General features: G+C 43.2%; 2 protein-coding genes across 9 annotated transcripts in view; one reads left to right on the top strand and one right to left on the bottom strand.

Annotated features, from left to right (window-relative positions):
- Positions 1-4,824, bottom strand: part of KIAA1328 (KIAA1328 ortholog) — a 179,910-nt gene extending 175,086 nt beyond the window's left edge. For 5 of the 6 annotated variants that reach the window (XM_065662959.1, XM_065662962.1, XM_065662963.1 and 2 more), the window contains exons 1-2: positions 4,768-4,824; positions 807-842 (exon numbers count right to left, since the gene is read on the bottom strand). In XM_065662959.1, the coding sequence (XP_065519031.1) occupies positions 807-842; positions 4,768-4,819 (88 nt within the window). In that variant the 5' untranslated portion in view covers positions 4,820-4,824. Of the gene's footprint in view, positions 1-546; positions 716-806; positions 843-4,767 lie in introns of those variants that run through there. The other variant, XM_065662960.1, reaches the window with a different exon arrangement.
- Positions 4,825-4,984: 160 nt separating this feature from the next.
- TPGS2 (tubulin polyglutamylase complex subunit 2) overlaps positions 4,985-22,477 on the top strand; it is a 23,827-nt gene continuing 6,334 nt past the window's right edge. The window contains exons 1-5 of one of the 3 annotated variants that reach the window (XM_065662225.1): positions 4,985-5,180; positions 9,547-9,626; positions 18,370-18,457; positions 20,103-20,252; positions 21,878-21,991. In XM_065662225.1, coding sequence (XP_065518297.1) covers positions 5,108-5,180; positions 9,547-9,626; positions 18,370-18,457; positions 20,103-20,252; positions 21,878-21,991 — 505 coding nt within the window. In that variant the 5' untranslated portion in view covers positions 4,985-5,107. Of the gene's footprint in view, positions 5,181-9,546; positions 9,627-11,295; positions 11,451-18,369; positions 18,458-20,102; positions 20,253-21,877; positions 21,992-22,477 lie in introns of those variants that run through there. The other 2 variants (XM_065662226.1, XM_065662227.1) reach the window with 2 other exon arrangements.

Genomic DNA, 22,477 nt, shown 5'->3' with positions numbered 1-22,477 from the left:
CCATGGAAGTGGAAGAATATCTCCCAGAATGAATTTTCATTTCCATCATTTAGTATCACTACTTTCTTTCCAGGACAGAGCATAATGATCTGACATTGCCTGGCTTGAACTATGCTACAAGACACAGGCATAGATTTTTTTAATAGAGCTGTTTGGCCAGTCATTTTGAAAAGTAAACATGCTATTCCAAACCTAGAGAGCTGAATTCCTTAAAATTTATAATTGCTAGACATAGTTGGGACACATACACCATTTTACTAATCATTCCACATTATTTTTCAGGACCTGGTGTCACTGCAAAAGCTGTGTTTGAAAACAATTAGAAAATTCTTAAAGGGGACTAGTAACACCCATCTTTTCCCCAGAGATGTGCATAAGCATGCACTCAGTAAATCAAGGTCAAGAGAATGAATTAAAAAAACAAATAAAATTCTTTCTTTAGACAACAAATCTTCATTTTAATTGACCTCTTCAAAATCTACAAAAGACCTGAACATCTACAATGCTTCAACATTCGTCAGAGACCACATTAAAAATTCAGCTTACCTTGTAGATTGGATAAAATAATGCTGTACCTGCAATAGAAACAACTCCCCTGCAACTGTTCATCTTATACTGTATGCTTATCTAAGCAGCAGAGTATAAATCCTCTACTATAGTCCTGTACGTCCCGTTACAAGTTGTGATGACTCTAAGGTACTCTCTGTACTTTAAATACTTAGGTACACAAACCAGGTACCTGAGAAGACATTGAAAAGCTTAGCATTCACAGGAAAAACCTTTTGTTTACAATTAGCAGGTCATACCTGAAACAGATACCATTGGCTGTTTTCCATCAGAAACTGCATGTGGCTTTGTTAAAGGTAATAAACAAAGAGAGCAAGCTTGGTGCATTAAAGGGAACTACAAAAGTAGTATTTTGTCTTAATTTTAAAAGGTTGTTGATAAGAAAACAAACTGGCAACACACTGGGAGCACCAAAAGCAAACAAAACTTGACAGGAGAAAACAAACAACACAGATGGCTAAAACAAAAAGCATTATTATTATTTCTTCACTGTGCATTAACTTTCAGTCTGTAATCCTAGAGGTCACATTCACAAAAGATCCCAGGGACCAGGCCCAGTTATAAGTGCAACTACTAAGATAATGAAGTAATACTATTTATTTAAATTAAGCAGGAACCTCTTGATATGTAGGGAAGACAAATTCTGAAGTAGTGTATATTCATACTAAAATGAAATACATTTTGTACAATATATTCTAAGAAACATAAACAAGGAAGAATACAAAAGGTTTCAAAGGAAGTTGGTCATTCTCATCTGACCGTCACATGGTGAGTAAAAGATGAAAGCCTTAGGACTGTCTTTATGAAGTTTCAGGAACTTTCAAATAACCCAGAACTTTAACTGTTACATTACTTGACTGCAGAAAGCACTAAAAAAATATAAAATAAATCACAAAGGACCGGGCACCATATTTGTGCTGTTAACAGTTACTGAACTTGAACCCTCGCCTCCTAGAAATCACCAAAAGTAGAACTCTACACAATTCAGGGAAGAGTGTAAACTACAGCATTTTCCTTCAAGCAACAGTTTAATTTAGCTGAACATTAAGAGTTTTATTCCCACATAAGTAACTAACATTATACTAAAGTGGAAAACAAAAAGAGAGGGCACAAAATATCTTTAAACCCCTTCACTTTCCTCAACATCCTAAGGTTGGCAAGTTTACTCAATTACCTAATTCCTGTACTGTTTACAGTTAAATGTATTTAAGTCGTAGTTGTCTTCATGCAAGAAAGTCAAATTGTGGAAATATTTCAATTAACCTAAACAAATTATTACCTTAACTAAAATTTGATTTTGATAGTACTATGTCAAAAAATTGATTTAATAAATTACCACATGGTGGAGAAAATTAGCAACAGCCTAGATACTTCCTTCTGTGGACAGCAACTTCAAACTCAATCAATACCCACTATCTTGGCACAATGGAAGGGCTGATCACAGGCTGACTTGTGATCTTGTTGATTCACTTTATCACTTGTAAACAATTATCACTCATCAGTCTCACACCAGTTTATGTTCACTTAGTACCACTGGCAGTCACCTCTCTCTCTATAAATGCTGAAAGCACTTTTATTTTTATCGTGCGATGAACCAGGTGAGGAGCTAAATAAGCTTTGAAAGTAAAGCACGTTCCCTTTTTCCAAAAACACCAAGGAAAATCAAAAGTCCAAGTCTGGATCACAGCCCAGTCCAAACAGCTGTAAGAACACAACTGCAACAGCAATCTCTACAACACTGAGGAGACTATCTTCAACTCATCCTACTACAGGAAATAACAAACTTCAGCACACGCGATTGCATTGTCAACTGACATATGGTTAACCTGTGTGTCAACACAATGTTATGTAGGAAATAAAACAGATTTGCCTAAATAACTGTATTGAGTTTGCATGCCAATGTTTTGATAGCAGGGGAGCCACAGGGGTCGTTTCTGTAAGAAGCTGCTAGAAGCTTCCCCTGTGTCCACTGGAACCAAGGTCAGCCAGCTCCAAGACAGACACATTACTGGCCAAAGCCAAGCCCATCAGCAACAGTGCTGGCACCTCTGGATAACATGGCCTAAGACAGCTAGAAAGTTGGTGTGCAACAGCAACTGCAGCTGAATAGAGTGAGAATATGTGAGAGCAACATCCCTTCATACAGCAAGGTCAGTGACAAAGGAATAGAAGAGAGGCTTCTGACACTGGAGCAGAGATTCCTCTGCAGCCTGTGATGCAGACCAGGGTGAGGCAGGCTGTGCCCCTGCAGCCCATGGAGGTCCATGGTGGAGCAGACATCCACCTGCAGCCCATGGAGAAGACTACACAGGAGCAAGGGGATGCCTGAAGGAGGCTGTGACCCCATGGGAAGCCTGCGCTTCCCACAGGAACAAGCTCCTGGGAAGACCTGGAGAGAGGAGCCCATGGAGAGAGGAGCCCATGCTGGAGTGGGTTTGCTGAAGGAGCTGTGACCCCACGGAAGAGACCCACACTGGAGCAGCTTGTTCCTGAAGGATGCACCCCATGGAAGGGACCCAAGCTGGAGCAGTCTGTTCCTGAAGGACTGGACCCATGGAAGGGAGCAGTTCATGAAGAACTGCAGACTGTGGGAAGAACTCACTCTGAAGAAGTTCATGGAAGACTGTCTCCCATGGGAGTGACCCCACGCTGAAGCAGGAGAAGAGTGTTAGGAGTTCTCTCCTGAGCAGGAAGGAGCAGCAGAGACATGTGATGAACTGAGTGGGACCTACATTCCTCATCCCTCTGTGCCACCCTGGTGGAGGAGGTGGAGAAATCTGGAGTAAAGATAAGCCTGGGAAGAAGGGATGGGTGAGGGGAAGTTGTTTTTAAGCTTTGGGTTTACTTCTCATTTTCCTATTCTGACTCAATTGGTAATAAATTAAACTAAATTTCCCAAGCTGAATCTGTTTTGCCTGTGATGGTGACTGGTGAGTGATCTCTCCCTGTCCTTATCTCAACCTATAAGCCTGCCAGTTCCACCCATAAGAATCCTTTAGGTTAGAAAAGACCTTTAAGATCATCAAGTCCAACCATTAGCCTGGCCAGTAGCTGTACTACCGCCCTAGTGTCTTCAAGTAGCTGAGCCTCTAACTCAGCCACATGATCCTAAACATCAATGCCAACTCCTCCTGGTTCTCTGAACAATGCAAACACATCTCTATAGCCAGGCTTTTACAGGCTGAATCCCCACCACGACCAAACCATCACCTACTCCATCTACGTGTCCAGCCCCACATAGTATGTCACAACTGGAGCTTGTGCATCTTCCACGGACAAAGCCACCACAACCTCCCACTTGTCCCTCACAGATAGAATCACAGATTCATAAAATAGTTTGTGTTAGAAGACACCTTAACAGGGGACCTAGCCCAGCCACCCTGTAATAAGCAGGGACATCTTCAACTAGATGAGATAGAAGCCTCCAGACTTCATGTCCCCCACAGAGTCACCCTAAATCATATAATCATAGAACAGTTAGGGTTGGAAAGGACCTTAAGATCATACAGCTACAACCCCCCTGCCATGGGTAGGGACACCTCACACTAGACCATGTCACCCAAGGCTCTGTCTAACCTGCCCTCGAACACCGCCAGGGATGGAGCATTCACAGCTTCCCTGGGCAACCCATTCCAGTGCCTCACCACCCTCACAGTAAAGAACTTCCTCCTTATACCCAATATCATACTTTTAGCCAAGTTCTGACACCCGTCACAAAAGACATATCTTTTTTTTTTTTTTTTTTGCTGCCTGTTCAGTGTCCAGGTTCAGTTTCTCCCTTGCAAGTTTCCATGAGCCGAACCCAGCTTCCTCATTTCCTACATACGTACCTCCCCCAGGACCTTATAGCTAGGTCACAGAGGCAGTGAACACGCAATCTTCCCTCCTTTTGGAAGGCACCTTTGCTTTTAAAACCTACACAACTCTCCCTTCACACAGGCTCACACACAGCCCCTCTCCACAGCCCGACCTCCCCAGATGCCCTGTACCACAGCCACCATAGCCTAGCCGCCCCACAGCCACAACCCTTCCCACACCAAAGCCTCAACGCAGACACCCCTACCGCCTGCCCCACACAGCTCACAGGGCTCCCCACAACCACAGTCCGTGCCGCTGCCCTCCACACCGCCCCGGCTCCCAGCCAGTCTCCCACAGCACGGCACAGCCCCGTCGCGCCCGCCCCGGCCCGCAGAAGGATACTGCCCCAACTCCAGTGAACACCACCGCCCGGTCCGCCGCCCGCCTCCGCCATCTTGAAACAACCGCCACTCCCAGAGTGCCCCCCGTCACCCCCCCATTGGCTGCCCGTGCCGGAGCAGCGGAGCATGCCGGGAGTTGTAGTCCTAGTGGCTGGTTTCGTCCGCCATTAGGGTGGGCGAGCTTCTGCTGACAGGACTACAGCTTCCGGTGCACCGCGCAGCGTCGCCGCGGCTAGGGGGTGCGAGGAAGGACAAAAAGGTTCCTCGGCGCACACGCCCTCGTCGGTGTCCCCTGTGTGCTGGGGTGCTGGCGGTAAAGGCAGCCGGGTCCATCCGGGAGGATGGAGGAGAAGCCGTCCGCCAGCATTAAGCCCTACCTGGACAAGCTCACCCTGGGGGTCACACGGATACTGGGTGAGTGTCGGCGTGAGGGAGCGGCCTGCGGTAGGCCGGGGGCGGGAGCGGTGCGGTGTGGTGGTCACTCGGTTGTCACAGAAACCGCCCGCGGGCGCCTCCCTCAGCGCCGCCCCGCCATGTTGCCCTGGTCCCCGCCCCGGCCCGGGCCGTGTGTGCCCGAGCATCGTGGGGTATGAGCGCTGGGCGGCTGCGAGTGGGACCGGGCACGGGGATGGCAACGGCCCTGCTGTGGGATCACATGCACACACACTGTCTCTGTTATTTGAATCATCAGCAGAAGTCCTGATACTTAAGAGGGCCCCGCAGTGTCAGAGAAATCACGGAAAGTGGTGTTTTATTCAAAATCATACGTAATTCTTAGTTTCTGTTGCAGTGTATGGTGAGCAGGTAGCGCGCCGAACGGAAGGGAGTTCAGCCTAGTGCGCAGCTCTGGTAGGTTAATCTGTGAATCTGCTCAGGACCAGCTCCACATAAATAGTCACTCTGTAGCTATTCCCATACCATGGCACTTTCCCCACAGGATGCCCTGCTTGCTGACTCCGGGTTTTGCTCAGATCTCGAGGCTTCTTGCATCCCTGCGGTTCGCTTTGAAGTTCAGCTGGAGTGCAAGGCGTTCAACACCTAAAGGAAAGCTTCTCAGGCAAAACTTTGCCCCTGGCAGTAGAATCACAAGAGCTGGTGAAAGGATTTGCATGTGTAAAGGATTTTAGCATCAGACCTTTCATCTATCAGCAGCTTGGGGCACAGAGCTTTCGTATTTGTATGGCTGGAAAGCAATACATCTCTGCCAATCCCAGTGTTGAAGGGCATGACAACATTACAGATTGCAGTTCCAGAACTTCTTCCTATGAATTTTAAAGCCAGAAGTGACTGCTGTAATGCCCTCACCCAGCTGCTGTGTTGCAGGACAGTGAGTTTCATTTGGTAACCGAAGAGTATTGCCAGTTGCACGTGCTTTTAGATAGCTGCTACGACAGACAAGATTAAAAGATCAAAGGAAAATTCTTCAGTGGGCTTCAGTGAGGACAGGATTTCATCCTCAGTATCTGTTAAGCAATCTCTTACTGACTTACTATTGGACATCTTGGGGGTCCTTGTTTGTTTTTTCTTGTTTTCCAGTTGGGAGGTCAAGGCAACAGTATCACTCTACTCTGTGCGAGCATTAAAAGGGTGAAACTACTGCTGATGAACCATCATGGCACATTCAAAAAAAAGTATCTCTTTTTGAAAACTTATTATCCCTGCCCACATTTTCACCACCCAGGCTCAGAAGTATGTAGTCTACATGATGTTGTCTATGTCCAAACGTAATGTCGCCATGTAAACTGTTTTGGGTAGGTATTATTTACATCAGCAAGGCTTGGCAATGCCAGCTGGGACTCTGAAACTCCTATAACATCCCTTTCACATGGAAGGTGTTTCCTGGATTGTGTTTGCTTTTTCTTTGGCTTTCTGTCTATATCTCTGATCGCTTGTATTGTGCAATAGAGCAATGCACACCCCAGTCCATTGCAGTGATGTTTTACTCTGCTTCTTTTCTCTGTCTGTTCACTCCCACAGGGAATTTTGCACATTTTTTTTCCCAGTGAAGTAGTCCAAAGCATGTAAATTGTACTACCCTATTAATTAAAATTACTGAGCTAATTGGGAAGCATTACCCATCTGTTCAGTGTTCGCTTCTTTCAAATTACAAAGGGTGTTTCATTCAGAAAGATGCCTTACTCGGTAGTTTGTGGCACTAGAAACTATCTTCTTTTAGATCTTCTTTTGGGAACTCTCATGAAGCCGGTAGATACTTTTCTACCTGATATAACATAAAAGCAGTAAAAAGCTTTTAACTCTGTTGTGGAACTTTTTTTTCAGGAGATAGAATTAATTATGTAATGAAGCTCAATATACTCCTCTTAAGCAAGAAAATTTTGCATGTGTGGTATATGGGAGCTTGAGGCCTCATTTTCCAGTACCTTTATAAACAAATGTTCATGGCACCATTTCAAAAACCCTCCTTTAAACAAATTCTATATATGAGATTGTGGGGGAAGGAGGTTGTTTTGTTCTTTTTAACTTGTAGTCCCTGTGAAAGGCCCTACAAAGTGGCGGTTTTCTCACAAGCATTGTGGAGGTTCTAATTTGTGGAGAAAAGAGAGGCATCTTTCCCATTGCCGCTAGGATTAATTTTGCTGATGTTCTATGAATAACAGCAAACTTCAGAAACATTGATTGCTCACAACTAAATGTGAATAGGAGGTCTTAGCTGTTCTGGGCTGCCCAGAGCAGGACCGTGCTTCACTATTTACAGTCTTTATTAAATAAGAATGTAACTATTCACACATTTTTTAAAGGTGCTGAGAGTTTATCCAACTTATAGACAGTATTAGCAGTACTGTAAGGACTAATAATGCTGTGATGATTTCCCCTTCAGCTTTGTGCGATACCATTACATCAACTCTTTGTAATTAACACTGCAGAGCATTTTTGGAAGCTTCCATAGGAAATGTCCTAAAAGTAGCACAGAGTTTACTGTGATCTTGATTCAGGATAGTTATAGGGAGGAGTCACCTGAACTAGTTAAGCTTCATGCTTTTGTCTAACCTAAGTGACTTCTTTATTTCTTCCATCTGAAAGAAAAAGCAACTCATGGCAGGCTTATTTTCCTCATTAATGTTTAATGGAGCTCTCATGCATACCTACACACATCTGTTAAACATGGTCATCAGTTTACCCACAGGATGGATATTTTTAATATAGCATTCAGGCTTTTAAGACTGAATTTCTCTTTATCTCTGATTTGGTATCAGGCGTCTTCAGAAGTCACAGTTTTCGCATTCCTAGACATCTTCTTTGACTGATATGATACATAATTTTCCGTCAGCCCAGCCAAGCTGTTGTGCATGACGAATTAAACATCCTTGCTGTTTTCTTTGATCACAGAAATAACAGTTACTCTATTACTGTAATTAGCTTGCATAGCTTAAATGGAAGAGACCAGTTAGGGTTCTTCAGAAGCTTCTTTAGAAGCAGAATACACATGGACAGCTTATATTTGAGCAAGAGACAGATTCCCCCGCATTGCACAACCTATTGGAAGTCACACTTGGCCAAACATCAGAATCTTCTGTGTGTTGGGACAGCCCTCGAACAGACAGATTACCTAGGTGACCCACTGGGATTTTTCTTTTTCTTCTTTTTCTTTTTTTCTGTCTTCAACTTGGAGTTTGGTTTCCAGTGCCATGTTTGTCTTCTAAATTGTCTGACAACATACCCATCAATACTTCCAATTAAGTGAAGTTTAGACTTCCTGAAACCGAGTGCTGCTCCTCCACCAACAGAACAGACAACACAGAAGGACAACACTACTGCTAGAATTAAAAGCCCAGCACTAGAGATAAAAAACAAACCAAAGCTCTCTAGTGCCTGCCTTTCCTGTCTAGTGCGCTGTGTATGTTTTACCAGAAAGCAATTATAATACATGTGACTGCTTTGGGAAGCTAATACTTTCACAGCAGAGCTGGTCTTGAAAGCCCTGCATAGGGATCATTTCTATTTCACAGCAGCCCTGTGTGCTGGGCTTGCAGTTCCCACAACAAGAAGTTAGTAGTCTTTCTGGACCTGATCCAAAGTGAATGAAGTCAGTGGGAACTCTGTCAGTTGGCTGTAGATGAAGTAAAACATCATAAAATAATAAGTGCAAGGGAGACTGTACTGTCACACATGCCCACAAGGATAGCACCATGTAGATTAGTATCTACATTTATATATCATTCTTTCCCATAAAATATTCAGATGACTTTTATAAATTGAGCTTGGTGCTCGTAACAAATTCACGCATGTCCGGCTGGGGTCTGCATGAGCTGATGTTTGCTCGTGTGAATCCCCTCAGCAGGATCAGACTGCATCTGTTCAAGCCCACTGAATCCAGTGCTGACGTGTGCCATCTTTGTGGAATATGGTTGTTAGCAATTCACAGCAACACTTCTACATCTTGTGTCAAACTAAGAATATCCTACCCAGCTGAAACCACAGGGCAAGCTTGCAAAGACAGAGTTGCAGTTTGCTAGGAGCCCATGGTTTATTTTCCCATGAATCCTCTGCAAAAGATCACGCCTTGAATACAAACTATGTGTGTATGTGTGTGTATATATATGTCTATAAAAAACATCAAAGGATGACACTTTGTGCAGCCCTAGGCATCCTTATGCCAAGATGTGCTGAGTATAGTTACAGACAAAAGAAAGTGACTGCTCAGTCACTAGCACAATGCTTGCAGTCATTAATGCCTTTTCCCCAGCTGTCAGTCACAATAACTTGCGTAATTGTCCGGCTCACAGTGGCAGCTGCAAACATGCTCTTCTTTTCCTTTTAGAGACTTCACCAGGAGTTGCTGAGGTGAAGTTTGTGGAAAAGGAACCAGCTGAACGCCACACAATCATTTCGTGGGAGCAAGTGAGTATTTTTGTGGTAATATTGCAGTGAGGTCTGTCTGAATATACAGCAGCCCATGGAGAATATCAAGTGCAATGGCAGCCCTTTGTTTTATTGTGATACAGCCTGCTACCAAGTTTGGGGCACACAGGAACCTAAAGAGATGTTGTTTGTTTGTTTTCATGAGGTATTACCAATAGTCTTTTAGGCTATTGCATATACCCAATCTGTTAGAAAAACTTCTGCTGTGTGGGTATATTCAGAATGACAACTCTAAAAAGAAATGACATAACTGTAGTAGGCAGCAACAGTGGTGACTCAGTGAAGAGCAAACATTGTTCTGACTCAGGTCTGAAACCATTTTCTTACTCCCTTTCAAACAAAATGGAGCAGCTCTTCATTATTCATGGCCGTTAAAGGTAAAGTTCTCAAATTGGAAAATTTGACTGAGCCACTCAGTTCATTCCAATTATCTGTTTCTCTTTTCAGTCTCAGCTGTTCACCTCCATTTCTCACAGCCCTTTCTTCCACCTCCTCTCCATCTAACCAACCCAGTCTTTTGGCCAAAGCATGGCCTGTTCTAGAAGACTATGAAAGACACATGCTACCTTCACATTAGCTGACCTTACTGCATCAAAAGGTGTGACCAGAGGGCTTCTGTGACTCTGCTGGGCAGAGATGACATTTTTGGTCCTTTTTTTGAATATACATACGCTTATCAATCCCATGACCATGGCGGATGTCGTGGTTTAACTCCAGCCATCAACTAAGTACCATGCAGCTGCTCACTTACTCCCCTTCCTCTGCAGTGGGATTGGAAGGGGAATCAGAAAAAAGGTAAAAACCTGTGGGTTGAGGTAAGAACAGTTTAATAATTGAAATAAAAGTACAGTATAATAATACAACAGTAATAGTTTGGGGTTTTTTTGAGGAAATAGACAGAGGAAGGAATAAGCCCTGTTTCCTCTACACCCTCTCTCTAGCACCACCCCCCCAGAAAAAAAACCCAAAAAACCAACCAAGTGATACACAATGCAAGCTATGGGATGGAATACCCCTTTGGCTAATTCGGATCTGCGCCCTCTGGGCTTCTTGTGCCCCTTCTCAGTGGCAGAGCATGAGAGACTGAAAAGTCTTTGATCAGAGTAAGTGCTACTTAGCAACAACTAAAACATGGGTGTGTTGTTAGTATTGGTTTAAGGCAAAAGACAAATACAGCACTGTACAAGCTATTAGGAATAAAATTTCAGGTGGGATAACCAGTGCCGTGGAATAACTACTTTCATGGTGTCACTCAGATGTAGTGAAGGGACAGCTCAGAAGCTCACTGGCCTTTGCATGGCAGAGGATGGAGATAAGCAAATCATCCTCCTCCTGCTCCAGCTCTGGCTATGCACTAGTGCACATGCTTTCATGGACTGCGCATGTTACCACTGCTTAAAATAGCTTCCCCTTTGATGACACCTTGCCCTTTACAGTTTTTCTTAAACAGTAGCGAAGAATTTTGCACTAGTTTTGGTAAAGCCCTATCCCAGTTAGTGATATATATAAAGAATTTATAAACCCAGGTCAGAATGTACATGATGTAAACCTATGGTATTTACTGAAACTTGTAGCCAGCAACTGTGCTCAGGCAGAAGTGTCTGGTTTTTCAGGTTCATGTGAATTGTTTCCTGTTCTCCTCCTGTAGCTGTTGTTCAGGTGTCAGATTAACTGGGCTGGAAAGTCTGAGGCCTCTGACTGTGAGCCAGCTCAGGCCTGGTGACAACAAGAATGGCATGTGTTCGTTCTTCTGTTGAGTGGAGAGGACTGCTTCTCCTGAGCACAGTACTGCTCTCATATCAGGTACTTTTACTCCTCTGAACTAAACTGGGCTTGTTTCAAAATTGAGCTGTTCTTGTAAAGCCAAACTTTGAAATGCTGTAGCCAAATCACTTGGCTCCAAAGATGTCCAAACAAAACTTCAGCTCCATCCCCAATCCACCAGTGATGTACTAAGTTCATTGTGAAAGTAAATGGTGAAGGTTAAGTAGATCAGTTGAGTAGACTGCTAATGGTGAAGGACTTTGCAATCTATTTCTTTGCGTTTGCTCCCAGTTGCATGGACACAACCTCAAATCTACTTCTTGAATTAACAGGTAACTGTTTTTTTTCCTATTTTTTTTCTTGACCTTTGGAGATGAAGTCTGATATCCAACACAGTCCGTGCAATTGCAGTACGTCTTGCAATGATGGTTAAGGGAAAAGCATTCAGCACCTCCCAAGGTCCTTCCAGAATAAACCTGTACCTCGCTTTTCCTCAAATTCATCCTGCTTGAATGTGAACACAAGTTTTAAGTGTATCCAGCTTTCACTTTTCTCACTGGGTTTTTTCATAGCCACTAGGTGGCAATACTTACGCACACACTTGGCACAGCCTATATTTGTAACTCACCTCTACATTTTTGGATATGCAAGTATTTGCAGGGGATTTTGTATGATGTAGGGGAAAGTGGTTTCATTGACACCAAATAAAAGCTCCACTTTTCTGTTTTTTTTCTAGAAGCATTTTTTCCAGAAGCATTTTTTCTGTTTTTTTTTCATTGACACCAAATAAAAGCTCCACTTTTCTGTTTTTTTTCTAGAAGCATTTTTTCTAGAAGCATTTTTTCTGTTTTTTTTCTAGAAGCATTTTTTCCAGTCCTACTTCAGTTTTGCAATGGATCATTGTTTCTGCTAAGAGAAAATATATGGTATTCAGGAATTCTTAAAAGAAAGTCAACATTTCTTTAAATTATGAATCTTAATCTTTCCACCCCTAACAATTCTATGATTAAAATCATGTTCTAATAGTGCTCGCAGTGTGCAAATTTTTTGCCTCTGTCAGCTCTACTTGTTAAATTGGGCTGTGCTTGGTTAGTGCTAGTATTTAAGTGAATGCTGTGATGGAAGTTTTAAAATCGTAGATCAGCTTGTTGAATGTCCGTTAGCTGCTATGAGACTTTGCAGAGGAAGGTGGGCTTCATGACAGGAGACAAAGCAGTAAGACAGTAAGAGAGCTGAAGAGATTTTTTTCTCAGGCTTTGTGTAGAGGGAGAAAGAACGGCTCAGGAAATCAAACTTGAAATCAGTCCTCAATATTTTATTGGAAATCAGCACACTCACTAAGATGCGTAAGGAATATAATTGTTACATATATACATCACTTCCCCAAAACTTTAAAGCAGTTCAAAATATTTAAATAAAAATTTAGGCCTAGCAAGATGATATCTTTTCCTCAAGAAAGTAAGACAAGCAACAGAAGGGGGGTAGAGACAGTTTCCAGGTCACTGGAACACCAGTGCTAATAACTACATTGTCCTATGAACGCATTCCCACTCCTAAAATTAGGCTGGCAACTGCACTGCTCCCTTCCACGTGCAGTTTTTAAAAGTAGGTGTTACCCTAGAGTAGTGATAGGAGGCATTCTGGTATCAGCTGTGACTGTGTCTGAACCACATTTTCTTTTTTGCCTCAACCAGAAGAGAAGTAAGTCACTCACATCGTTGTTTTGATTTTCAAAATCAGAAAATTGCATTCTGATAGGGGGAGCTGGAGCTCAGCTCCCACAGTGCTCAGCACCACAGCAGGCCAAGGAAAATGGAGGGGGCTATTTTATTAGCTTTTTAGCAGTGTCTGAACTGCCCCTGGCTGGCTGTAAGCAATCCCTGCCCATCATGGTGCTGGAGCTTTGATGTTCTACAACTCTACAAGGGAAATATGTTGTTTCTCCTTAGGCGCTTTGTGGACAAAGATTTATTTTTCTGTAATAAAACCATTAAAAAGCTCTCAAGCAGCCTGGTGCTTTCCTGTTGTGAACTGTCTTGGGCTGCCAGACAATTTGGAAACTCTCTCTGCATGCAAATCTCAGTGGAAACTGTGGTGGTTGTTCCTGGCTGTTCTAGAAGTCTTCCTTGTTGCTTCTACCATACCTCTTTTTGACCCAAAAGTATGCACATCCATAAGGGTTGTTCTTGATGCCCTCCTTGTAATGTCCTCCCCCAGCATTAGGTAGGCCTTCCATCCTTGATTTCCAGAAGCACAGGATCTGCCCCTCTTGAGCCTGCCTTGTGGCCCTGACCATGAGAGAGGTGGGGAAGTCCCAGCAGAACCAGTGCAAGAGGAAAGGTATATTTCTTTAAGCCCCATAATGGGGGAGAGGCTGGAAGACTATTGGGAGGTAGATGTTTCCAATGCAGTGTTCCTCTCCTGTGAGACTTCATAGTGTTCCGATTAGGGATCGGTCTACCCCAACCCCTTTCCTTTCAGGGCAGGAAATCCAAGCACGATGAGCTCCTGGGAGCCTCCCCAGTCAGGTTTATAAATGGTGCAACAAGAACATCTCAGTATGTTAAAAAAATTAACATCTGCATTCACTGGCAGCTAGGGCAGACCAGACATTAAACATTAGGGAGAAAGAAAGGAGGCTGCTGATGTACTGTAGTACTTATAAGGCCCGAGAAGTGACATAAATCCCTTCCTTCTCTTCCCAGAAGTTGGATAAAACTCATTAAGTTTTTAAAAGAAGTCTCTCTCAAGCAATAAGCTTTGACTGTTCATTTCTTTAGGATATTAGCTTGGGAAGCCTTGTTTCAACAGTGCTTTAAGTGAATTGTTATATGTCAGTGGTTTAGCTGTGAATCCAGTGCTGATGAGGTCTTGGCAGCAAAAATAACCTGGTTCCAATATTCTTCTTTATCCTCAGTGGACTGTGCTTTCTTGGGAGACTTGGAACACATACTATTTGGAGATATTACAGACAATAAACAAAAGAAGTAGACCTCACACACCATATTGGGCACTTGGGATATTTTATTTTATGAGCTGATGAGTGTAACCAGATGACTGTAGTGAAAACAGCTGCTTGCCAGGTCTGTGGTTAAGCCACTTCTGGCACGTTATTAGGAATATTGTATTTTATGGAGCTGGAGATCACAACACTGGAAACTACCAATTGAGCTGGAGGAGCACAGAGCTTTAGAAGCCATTTTTAAGCTTGAGAAGCCATTTTTAGTATCTAGTAGTAGCTTGTTTCTCTGACTCTGCTGTCACAAGACCACTGGTTTGACGCCATAGTCATGTGGCTGAGCATAACATGACAGGTCAAGGAATCCTTTCTGAGAGATGGTTATTAGTGAAGCGGTCTATAGAGAGTGCTTTTGCTACCAGATTTGCTCTGGTACAGCATTTTCCACCCATGTATTTTGCATCATCATTTGGAGAGTCATGCAAAGTGACATGGGTAGAAGAATCCTAAAATAAAGTGGGGAACACAGCCATTTGGGGAAACATGCACATGTTAATCTTTCCATCCAGAAAGGGAGGTTCAGATGAGATTTTTCCATGTCCTGATCAGCTATGTTTGTTAAATTGGGCTGTGCCTGGTTTATAGTAGTATTTAACTGGACACTACAGTGGAAGTTTTAAAAACTTAGATTTTGTCATCCCAGTGGATGGAGAGCAGCTACTGAAGTCAAGAGAGCTGTTTGCATGTGTGTTTTTCCTGGTAAGGTAGATTAGTTAAAACTGGAGGACTTGAAATGGAATGAAAGTTCTGCATAAACGTTTGTACTCTTCTGAGGCTTTGACAGGCCCTCTGAGGCCTGTCATATTTTCTTTCTTCATAGTTTTAAACCTAGTCACTGTGCTTACAGTGACATCTTGAAATTGGAAGTGGTGAAAGCACAGCATGAAATTGTAAATATTTAGGACTGAGAAGAACCCACAGAAGAAGGCGTGTTTGTTAAAGGCATCTGAAGAACTTCAGATATGTGCATGTGGCTTAGTAATCTCCTGAAACTTACCACCAGGGCCTCAGGCATCAGCAGGCTGTTATCAAAGGACAATACATTCTCCTTAATACAAAGTTTCTACAGTAGCAGATTCCCTGCTTTAATAGCAGTTGCCTCTGCAGATTTTCCCTACCTGCCTTAGAAAAGCTCTGTACTAGCAACCAGGCTGCTGATGGGTTAAGTCAAGTGACCTGGCCTATTGCAAGCCGCAAAGCCATTAGTACCTAGGACTTGTCAGTAGCAGTCTACTGGCATAAATGGATATGCTTAGAAAGTAAACATGCAGGAGCAGAGGTTGTGGGTGTGTTAGAGGGTTCTGCACAGCAGGTACACCACAGCTTAGGGGACAGTGACTGTAACAACTCAAAGAAAGTGATTGAGGATAAAGATTTAACAGGCAGAAGGGCTGCCCTGGTCCTAGGTGGAGGTAAAGGATGTGGACAGGAGGAGGCCAGCACCTTCCTTTGCTTGTGCCAGTCGCTGGTGACTGAAGGCCAGCACTACATCTGGCTACACAGCTGGCAACGTAGGTCCCACTGATAGGTGCATTGAGGCAACATTAGGGCAGATAACTGGACATGTACAAGTTGCAGACATGGAGAAGAATATGATCAACGTCTCTTGAGATATTACAAATTCGTGTCCCTAAATAAATCTACATGAACAGCATATGCATGTTTCTTTTCCTTAGCTACTGGTTACCAGAATATTCTTCATTTATTTTGTGAGACTTTGAACGTTACATTTTATAGTAGTTGTGGGAAGGTTGTCCCAGCAGAGGCACAGTACTGGAAATATATTGTCTCCAAGGGGCATCTTACAATAGGCATCTGCTACCGACCTCCAAACCAAGACAATAAGGCCAACAAAGCTGTATTTGGGTTACATAAGCAAGCTTCAGGTCAACAGAGCCTGGTTCTCATGGGGGACTTCAGCTACTCAGACATTTGTTAGAAATAATAGGACTCACATCCATCAAGTTCCTGGACCATGTAGAGGACTGCTTCTTCATACAGATGTTAGATGACATTGGTCAAACCAGGAATGAGGCACTGCTGAGCTGTGTGCTACTCACAAACCAGGAAGACCTGCTTTGTAATATCTCAGTGATGGCCTTGGCTGCAGGGATCACTATATTGCAGAGTTTGTGATTAGTTTGAGCATACTGAAGTTTAGCACTAAGACAAAGGTTTTAGATTTTACAACAGCAAACTTCAGCTTGCTCAGAGTTCTGTTTGGAGGGATTCCAGGGAAGCTTCCATGAAGGATAAAGGAGCTAACGAGTGCTGTGAGATTTTCAAGAGCACTCTCTTGGAAGCACAAAACCAATTCATTGCATTTAAAGGTAAGGGAAGTAGACAGAGCAAGAGACCCCCTTGTCTTAACTGTGAACTTCTGAGTCTGCTCAAACACAGAAGATAAACATAGCAGCGATGGAAAAGCAGATGAACACCTGTTGAGGACTTCAAGGGCATTGCCAGGGTGTGCAGAGACACAGAAAAGTAAAAGCTCAGCTTGAATTTCAATTGGCCAGAGATGTCAAAACTACAAGAAAGAGTTCTTCAGGTGAACAACATGTGAACAACAAGCAGAAACGGAAGAAAAATATGGGCCCACTGATAAGCAGCATAGGGGAATAAGTCACCAATAACACTGAAAAGGCAGAGGTTCTTTTCACTCTCTTCCCCTCTGTCTTTACCAGCACTCTGGGGCTCCAGGCTTTGGGAACAAAAATTCAGGTTGATGCAAACATAAACCCACCATCAATGAAGGAAGAGTTGGTACGTGAACTGTTACAGAGGCTTGACCCCTGCTAATCAATGGGCCCTGACGATATCCACTCAAGGGTATTAAGAGAGCTGGCTGACATCATTGCAAGGCCACTCTCCATAATCTTATGAGAAGTCTTGGATATATGTCCCAGAAGACTGGAAGAAGGAAAATACCATCTCCATCTACCAGAACGGCTTAAAGGAGCCACACATCAGTGTTACTTCAGTCCCCAGGAAACTTAACAGATCTTCCTGGGGCCTATCACAAGTCAAGTTAAGCACAGATTCACCAAGGGCAAATTGTGTTTGACAAACCTGATCGCCTCTACAACAAAGTAACCTGCTTGGTTGACGTGGGGCGAGTGGTGGACATTGTCCTGGATTTCTCAAAGGTTTTCAGTATGTTTTCCCACAGCCTTGTCATAGAAAAACTGACACATCACAGCCCAGACAAGTGGTCTGTGTGGTGGGTGGGGAACTGGCTGCACCCAGAGGGTGATGGTGAACAGTCCCTTTTCTAGCTGAGACCTGTCACTAGTTTTGGTTCCCACTATAGAAAAAAGAGGTGGACAGGCTGCAAAGGGTGCAGAAAAGGGACACAAAGCTGATCTCAGAACCACAGAATTATTAAGGTTGGAAGGGACCTCTTGGTTGGAAGTCCAACCCCCAGTGATCAAAGGATTGGGCAGCCTTCCATGTAAGGAAAGGCTAAGAGAGCTGGGTTTGTTCAGCCATGAGACAAGAAGGCTCAGGGGAGACCTTCTCACCATGTTCTGGTACTTAAAGCATGGCTACAAAGAAGATGAAGACTCCTATTTTACAAGGAGTCATATGGAAAAGACAAGGGGTAATGGGCGCAAGTTACTGCTGGAAAGATTCTGACTGGACACAAGAAAAAATGTTCACAATGAGAACATTCATCCATAGGAATAATCTCTCTAGGGAATTGGTGGATTCCCAAATGTTGGACACTATTAAGATTCAGCTGGACAGGGTGCTGGGCTTGTCTTGTGTCTTTCTTGTTTTTTTGCCAAGAAAGGTTGGACCAGATGATCCTTGAGGTCCTTTCCAACCTGCTATACTATGATTCCTTGGTTCTATTATGTGATTCAATATTCAGTTGTACTTTGGGTTTGGAGCACATTCTGCATTTTCCCGTAACATTCTGATTGTTGTTTGCAGAAAAATTCCTGCATATTGCCGGAGGATTTAAAGAACTTCTATCTAATGACCGATGGCTTTCAGATGACCTGGAGCGTGAAGACCGATGGCAAGTCAATGTACCATGTACCAATACCCTCATTTCACTGCAGCTAGTCTTTCCTTTTGCAGGATCTCTTCGATTTCAAACTTACTTTCTGCACAGTCAGTACACATCTGTCAGCATCCTGCATTAGTCTGAGCAAAAGCACACGCAGCAAGTAATTTTGAATTAAAAAATAGCACCATTCCTCAACTTTCAAAAGCAAGAAAAAAACCAAACAAGAAGTAGCTTGTTTCTGCTAGGCAGCTTCATCAGTGACTACAGAAAACTGACCTCTGAATTAGTAAGTGTGTGTAGTCCTGTGTGGGATAGTAGACTGTATTAAAGATGTGAGGAAAAAATCATGCCTGCGCATCAAGGATCCCTTCCTGGTGCAAAACGAAGCCTATTGCTTACATGTGCTGGACTTGCACAGAAGAGACACGTACCCTGAACACTAGCTTGAAACCAAACAAATAAATACCATTCTTTAATACACTGGCCAGCTATTGACACTCAGATTTAGGTATCTACTTTTAATCTTGTACCTACACTGCTTCTATAGTTCTTGGAGAGAGAAGCAGCTCTAGCACATTATCCTATCAAAAAGCAATAGGAAGTGTTACCCTCTGATAATGCCTCTTTCTCATTAAAACATATATGTATATGCTAAAGCATGATTCTGCATTCCACCAGCTCAAGTCCATTCACTGGAGCAATTTCTAGAGTCTGTGGTGGAACTAAGTACAGGATCAAGCTTTATTGTCCATCCTCGTTTGGCAAGAATTAGGCTGTTCCTCCTCTGGAGGCCTGCAACTATTATCCTTGTTGCCTTCAAGTGAGGTTGTCAAACTGGGCTGTGGGCACTGCTTACTTCCAGAAATGGGTGTGAAATACAGGGTTTTTCCTCAGGAAGTGAAATTTCATTTCAAAAAACAAGCTGAAATCAGGGCTCTAGCACCTGCACTGTGTCCTATCATGTTTCAGGTGGGATTTAGTGTGTTGTTACTCTGAAGACTCTTGTTTTCAGGGCACACAACTGCAAAGAGACCAACACAGCTCACATGACTGCCTTGTTTGAGCAAGCATGCAGTAGTGCCTACAGAGGCCTTTCGCACTGGCACGTGGTGGAACAGGGTGGTCAATGTCTGGTAACAGTACTAATCCTTAGGAGAGACAAGTGATAAGCATTCATTCAGGAGCACGCACAAGTTGACAACACAGTTGGAGCGGGAAACAAGGGAGTGTACCTTGAGCAGATATATGGGGTGGAAGAGGATGAGCTACCCAATAAGCTATGAATGGGTGGAGTGGTTTCTGGTAGGAAGGACAGCAGCAAGGAAGAGTTTTGAGGAGGTGTTTGTAGCTAGCAGGATTTTTAATAGCCAGTTTCACGGAACTAGGCTAACAGCTGCAGTAGAGGCTTAGCCAGCAGCGTAATTCTCGTACCTGCACAGCTCTGAGGTGGTGTCGCATCACCTCTAAGTGTGATTCTATGTTTGAAAAAGCCTAATATTTGTTCCTCTGGAGCCTGATTTGGTTTAGTGTCCAGCCCTGCTTGGTATTCCCACCTCTTCTCCCCATCTTTGTTTTAGAAGAGGTTGAGTTGATGTGTGGAGGAAAAGAAATACCTCCTGACACTATATGTGATTAATGGTCAGTCTTATTGCAGATACACCAATGCCCCTGGGCTCCATGGTGATTAATAGCATCTCGAAGCTATGTCGGCTTGGAGGTTCCTCTATGTACACTCTGCCTAATGCACCAACTCTTGCTGACCTGGAAGATGACACAGGCGAGGAAGGTAACGTCCCATTAACAGGTAGAAAATGTTCTCTGTCTCATCGCTTTTGCTCTGTTAGGATGATGTTAGGATATAGCACATGGATATAGCAACAGCAAATGTCATTCCCGAGTAGATGGGGTTTTCTTTGTCTCCTGAGCTGGATCTACTATATATTCCTATTAGTCCCCTACGGCCTTGAGAGGTAGGCCTGTATGCTGAGAATCTCATGAGGATTGTCAGTTCTGCCAGTTGCCAGTATTACTTGCATCCTCTTTTTAACAGCCTGGCAGGCTCCTATTCTGCCTTTTCCCTATTTATTTTTTTAACAGAGGCTTGCTCCAGTGATTCACCTTCTAAAGTCTTTGTGTCCTTGTAGTGTCACATGAACAAAAGATAACAGTTTATGTCTTGGTAATAAAAGGCAGCAGGATGTGCTCTTTGGAATTGGAAAAGTAACTCTGGTGAATACATATAAGTGTGAGGTAACACTGGAAGATGTGTGTTTCCAGACCACCTAAAAATGCTGGGCATGCTGCAGTTTGGAGAGAAAAAGGAAAAGAAAAGCCCAATCCTTTTCTTAGACCTCTTACAGTCTAACAAGACTGGAAGAATAAAGAAGGTGAGAACAGAGCCAGGTGTTGTGCTGACTCCTTAAAAAATAGCTATTTGATTTAAGTCTTGTCTCTGAATCTCTATAGCTCTTGTAGCTGCTAAATATGGCTGGAAGATTCTTTTTGCACATTCCAGCTTGGCTGCAGTCATGATCTTCTAGCCACTGTAATGAAATGGGCCGAATTCTGCTTCCATTTAGCCACTCAAACTTCCACTGATGCACTTATAAGGTACACTGAGAAAAAGTTACATCACCACAAGAGATCTTTTCCTGACTTCCACGGGAGATTCTTCTGAAGAGTACAGCTCTTGTGCCTCAAGCAGCTTTAAAATTCAAACTGATGTCCTGCAAGAACTTGCACATCCCAGGACGGTCCTGTAGAAATGCTCTGTGGTGCCTGTGGGTCACGAGTTGAATATGAATCAGACCATGTGGCTTTTGAGGACACTGATGTCACACTGGAATGTATGAAGAAATGTATTTGTTTCCAAGGTCATCAAAGACTTCTGTCAGAGAAAAAGAATAAACTGTTCTCCCTGCCCTCCTTAGAAAAGAATAAAGTAGGGCAAGAAAGGGGGGATGGATAGGACAGAAATAATGGACTTCAGCTGCAGCAAGGAAGATTTAGGATCCACCTGAGGAACACTTCTAATTGATAGCAGTGGATTTGAGTTGACTGTCAGGAGATTGTGGCATCTCAAACACTGGAGAACTGTACCAAAAGAGTAAGCGAACACCTCTCAGGAGTGACATCTGTAAAGCTGATCTTGCTTTATGCTAGTGAAGGACTAGAGAGCGGCTTGGTATCTTTTTTCAGTCAACTGATTTTGACTCTGGTTTGTTTTCCTACCAGAGATTAACATTTTTCTCACTTTTTGGTTTAGTTCTTTTATCTTGTCAACACAGGGAACTTAATCAAGAAGTATAAATATAGATTTAGTTGTTCCTTGGCTGATTTATTAATAAGTATCAAATAAATTGCCTTTTGGCAGCTGAGTCACAGTCAGTTTTCCAAATATGTTTCATCAAGTTTTTTTCCTGTTTTCAGGCCATGGAGACAAACCAGAGAAGCCACACTTCGATTCTCGTAGTCTCATCTTTGAATTAGACCCATGCAATGGGAATGGGAAAGTTTGTCTTGTTTATAAGCATGCTAAACCAGGTAAGAGTGAAAAGAGCAAAATTAGCCATCTTTCATTGTGGATTGTATCTGCAGGTCACGTGTAGAATCATCGTGTGTTTCTGATAATCTTTGCAATTTGTAGATGAACATTTACTGGGATGTCCTGTCTCCATTGAAGTCAGGGGCTAAACTTCATAGAGACTTTAGCAGAGCTAATGTTTTCCGCCCTTTCAGTGTTGGAGTCTGAGTTATGATTTCTGCATGCATACAAACAAGAAAGCATTCACATATGACCTACAGACAACCATGCTGAAATAATACAGAGCGCCACTAACGTATCTCTGGTTACTTACATGTCTGGGAGCAATTCCCTTACATTTTGATGAGAAAGCCTGGAGCCGTTCTTAGAAGCAATGGGTAGATGCTAAAAAAGTCCAGATTGAGACAGACTTAAGACTAGTTCTTCCACCCTGTGCATGGATGCAGAGCCTCCAGATGCTAACTAGGTCAAAATTTGTTAGTAAG

Source organism: Lathamus discolor, chromosome Z (genome assembly GCF_037157495.1).
Source record: "Lathamus discolor isolate bLatDis1 chromosome Z, bLatDis1.hap1, whole genome shotgun sequence".
Classification (NCBI taxonomy): domain Eukaryota; kingdom Metazoa; phylum Chordata; class Aves; order Psittaciformes; family Psittacidae; genus Lathamus; species Lathamus discolor.
The sequence above is the reverse complement of the archived record's forward strand: the minus strand, read 5'-3'. Positions and strand labels throughout refer to the sequence as shown.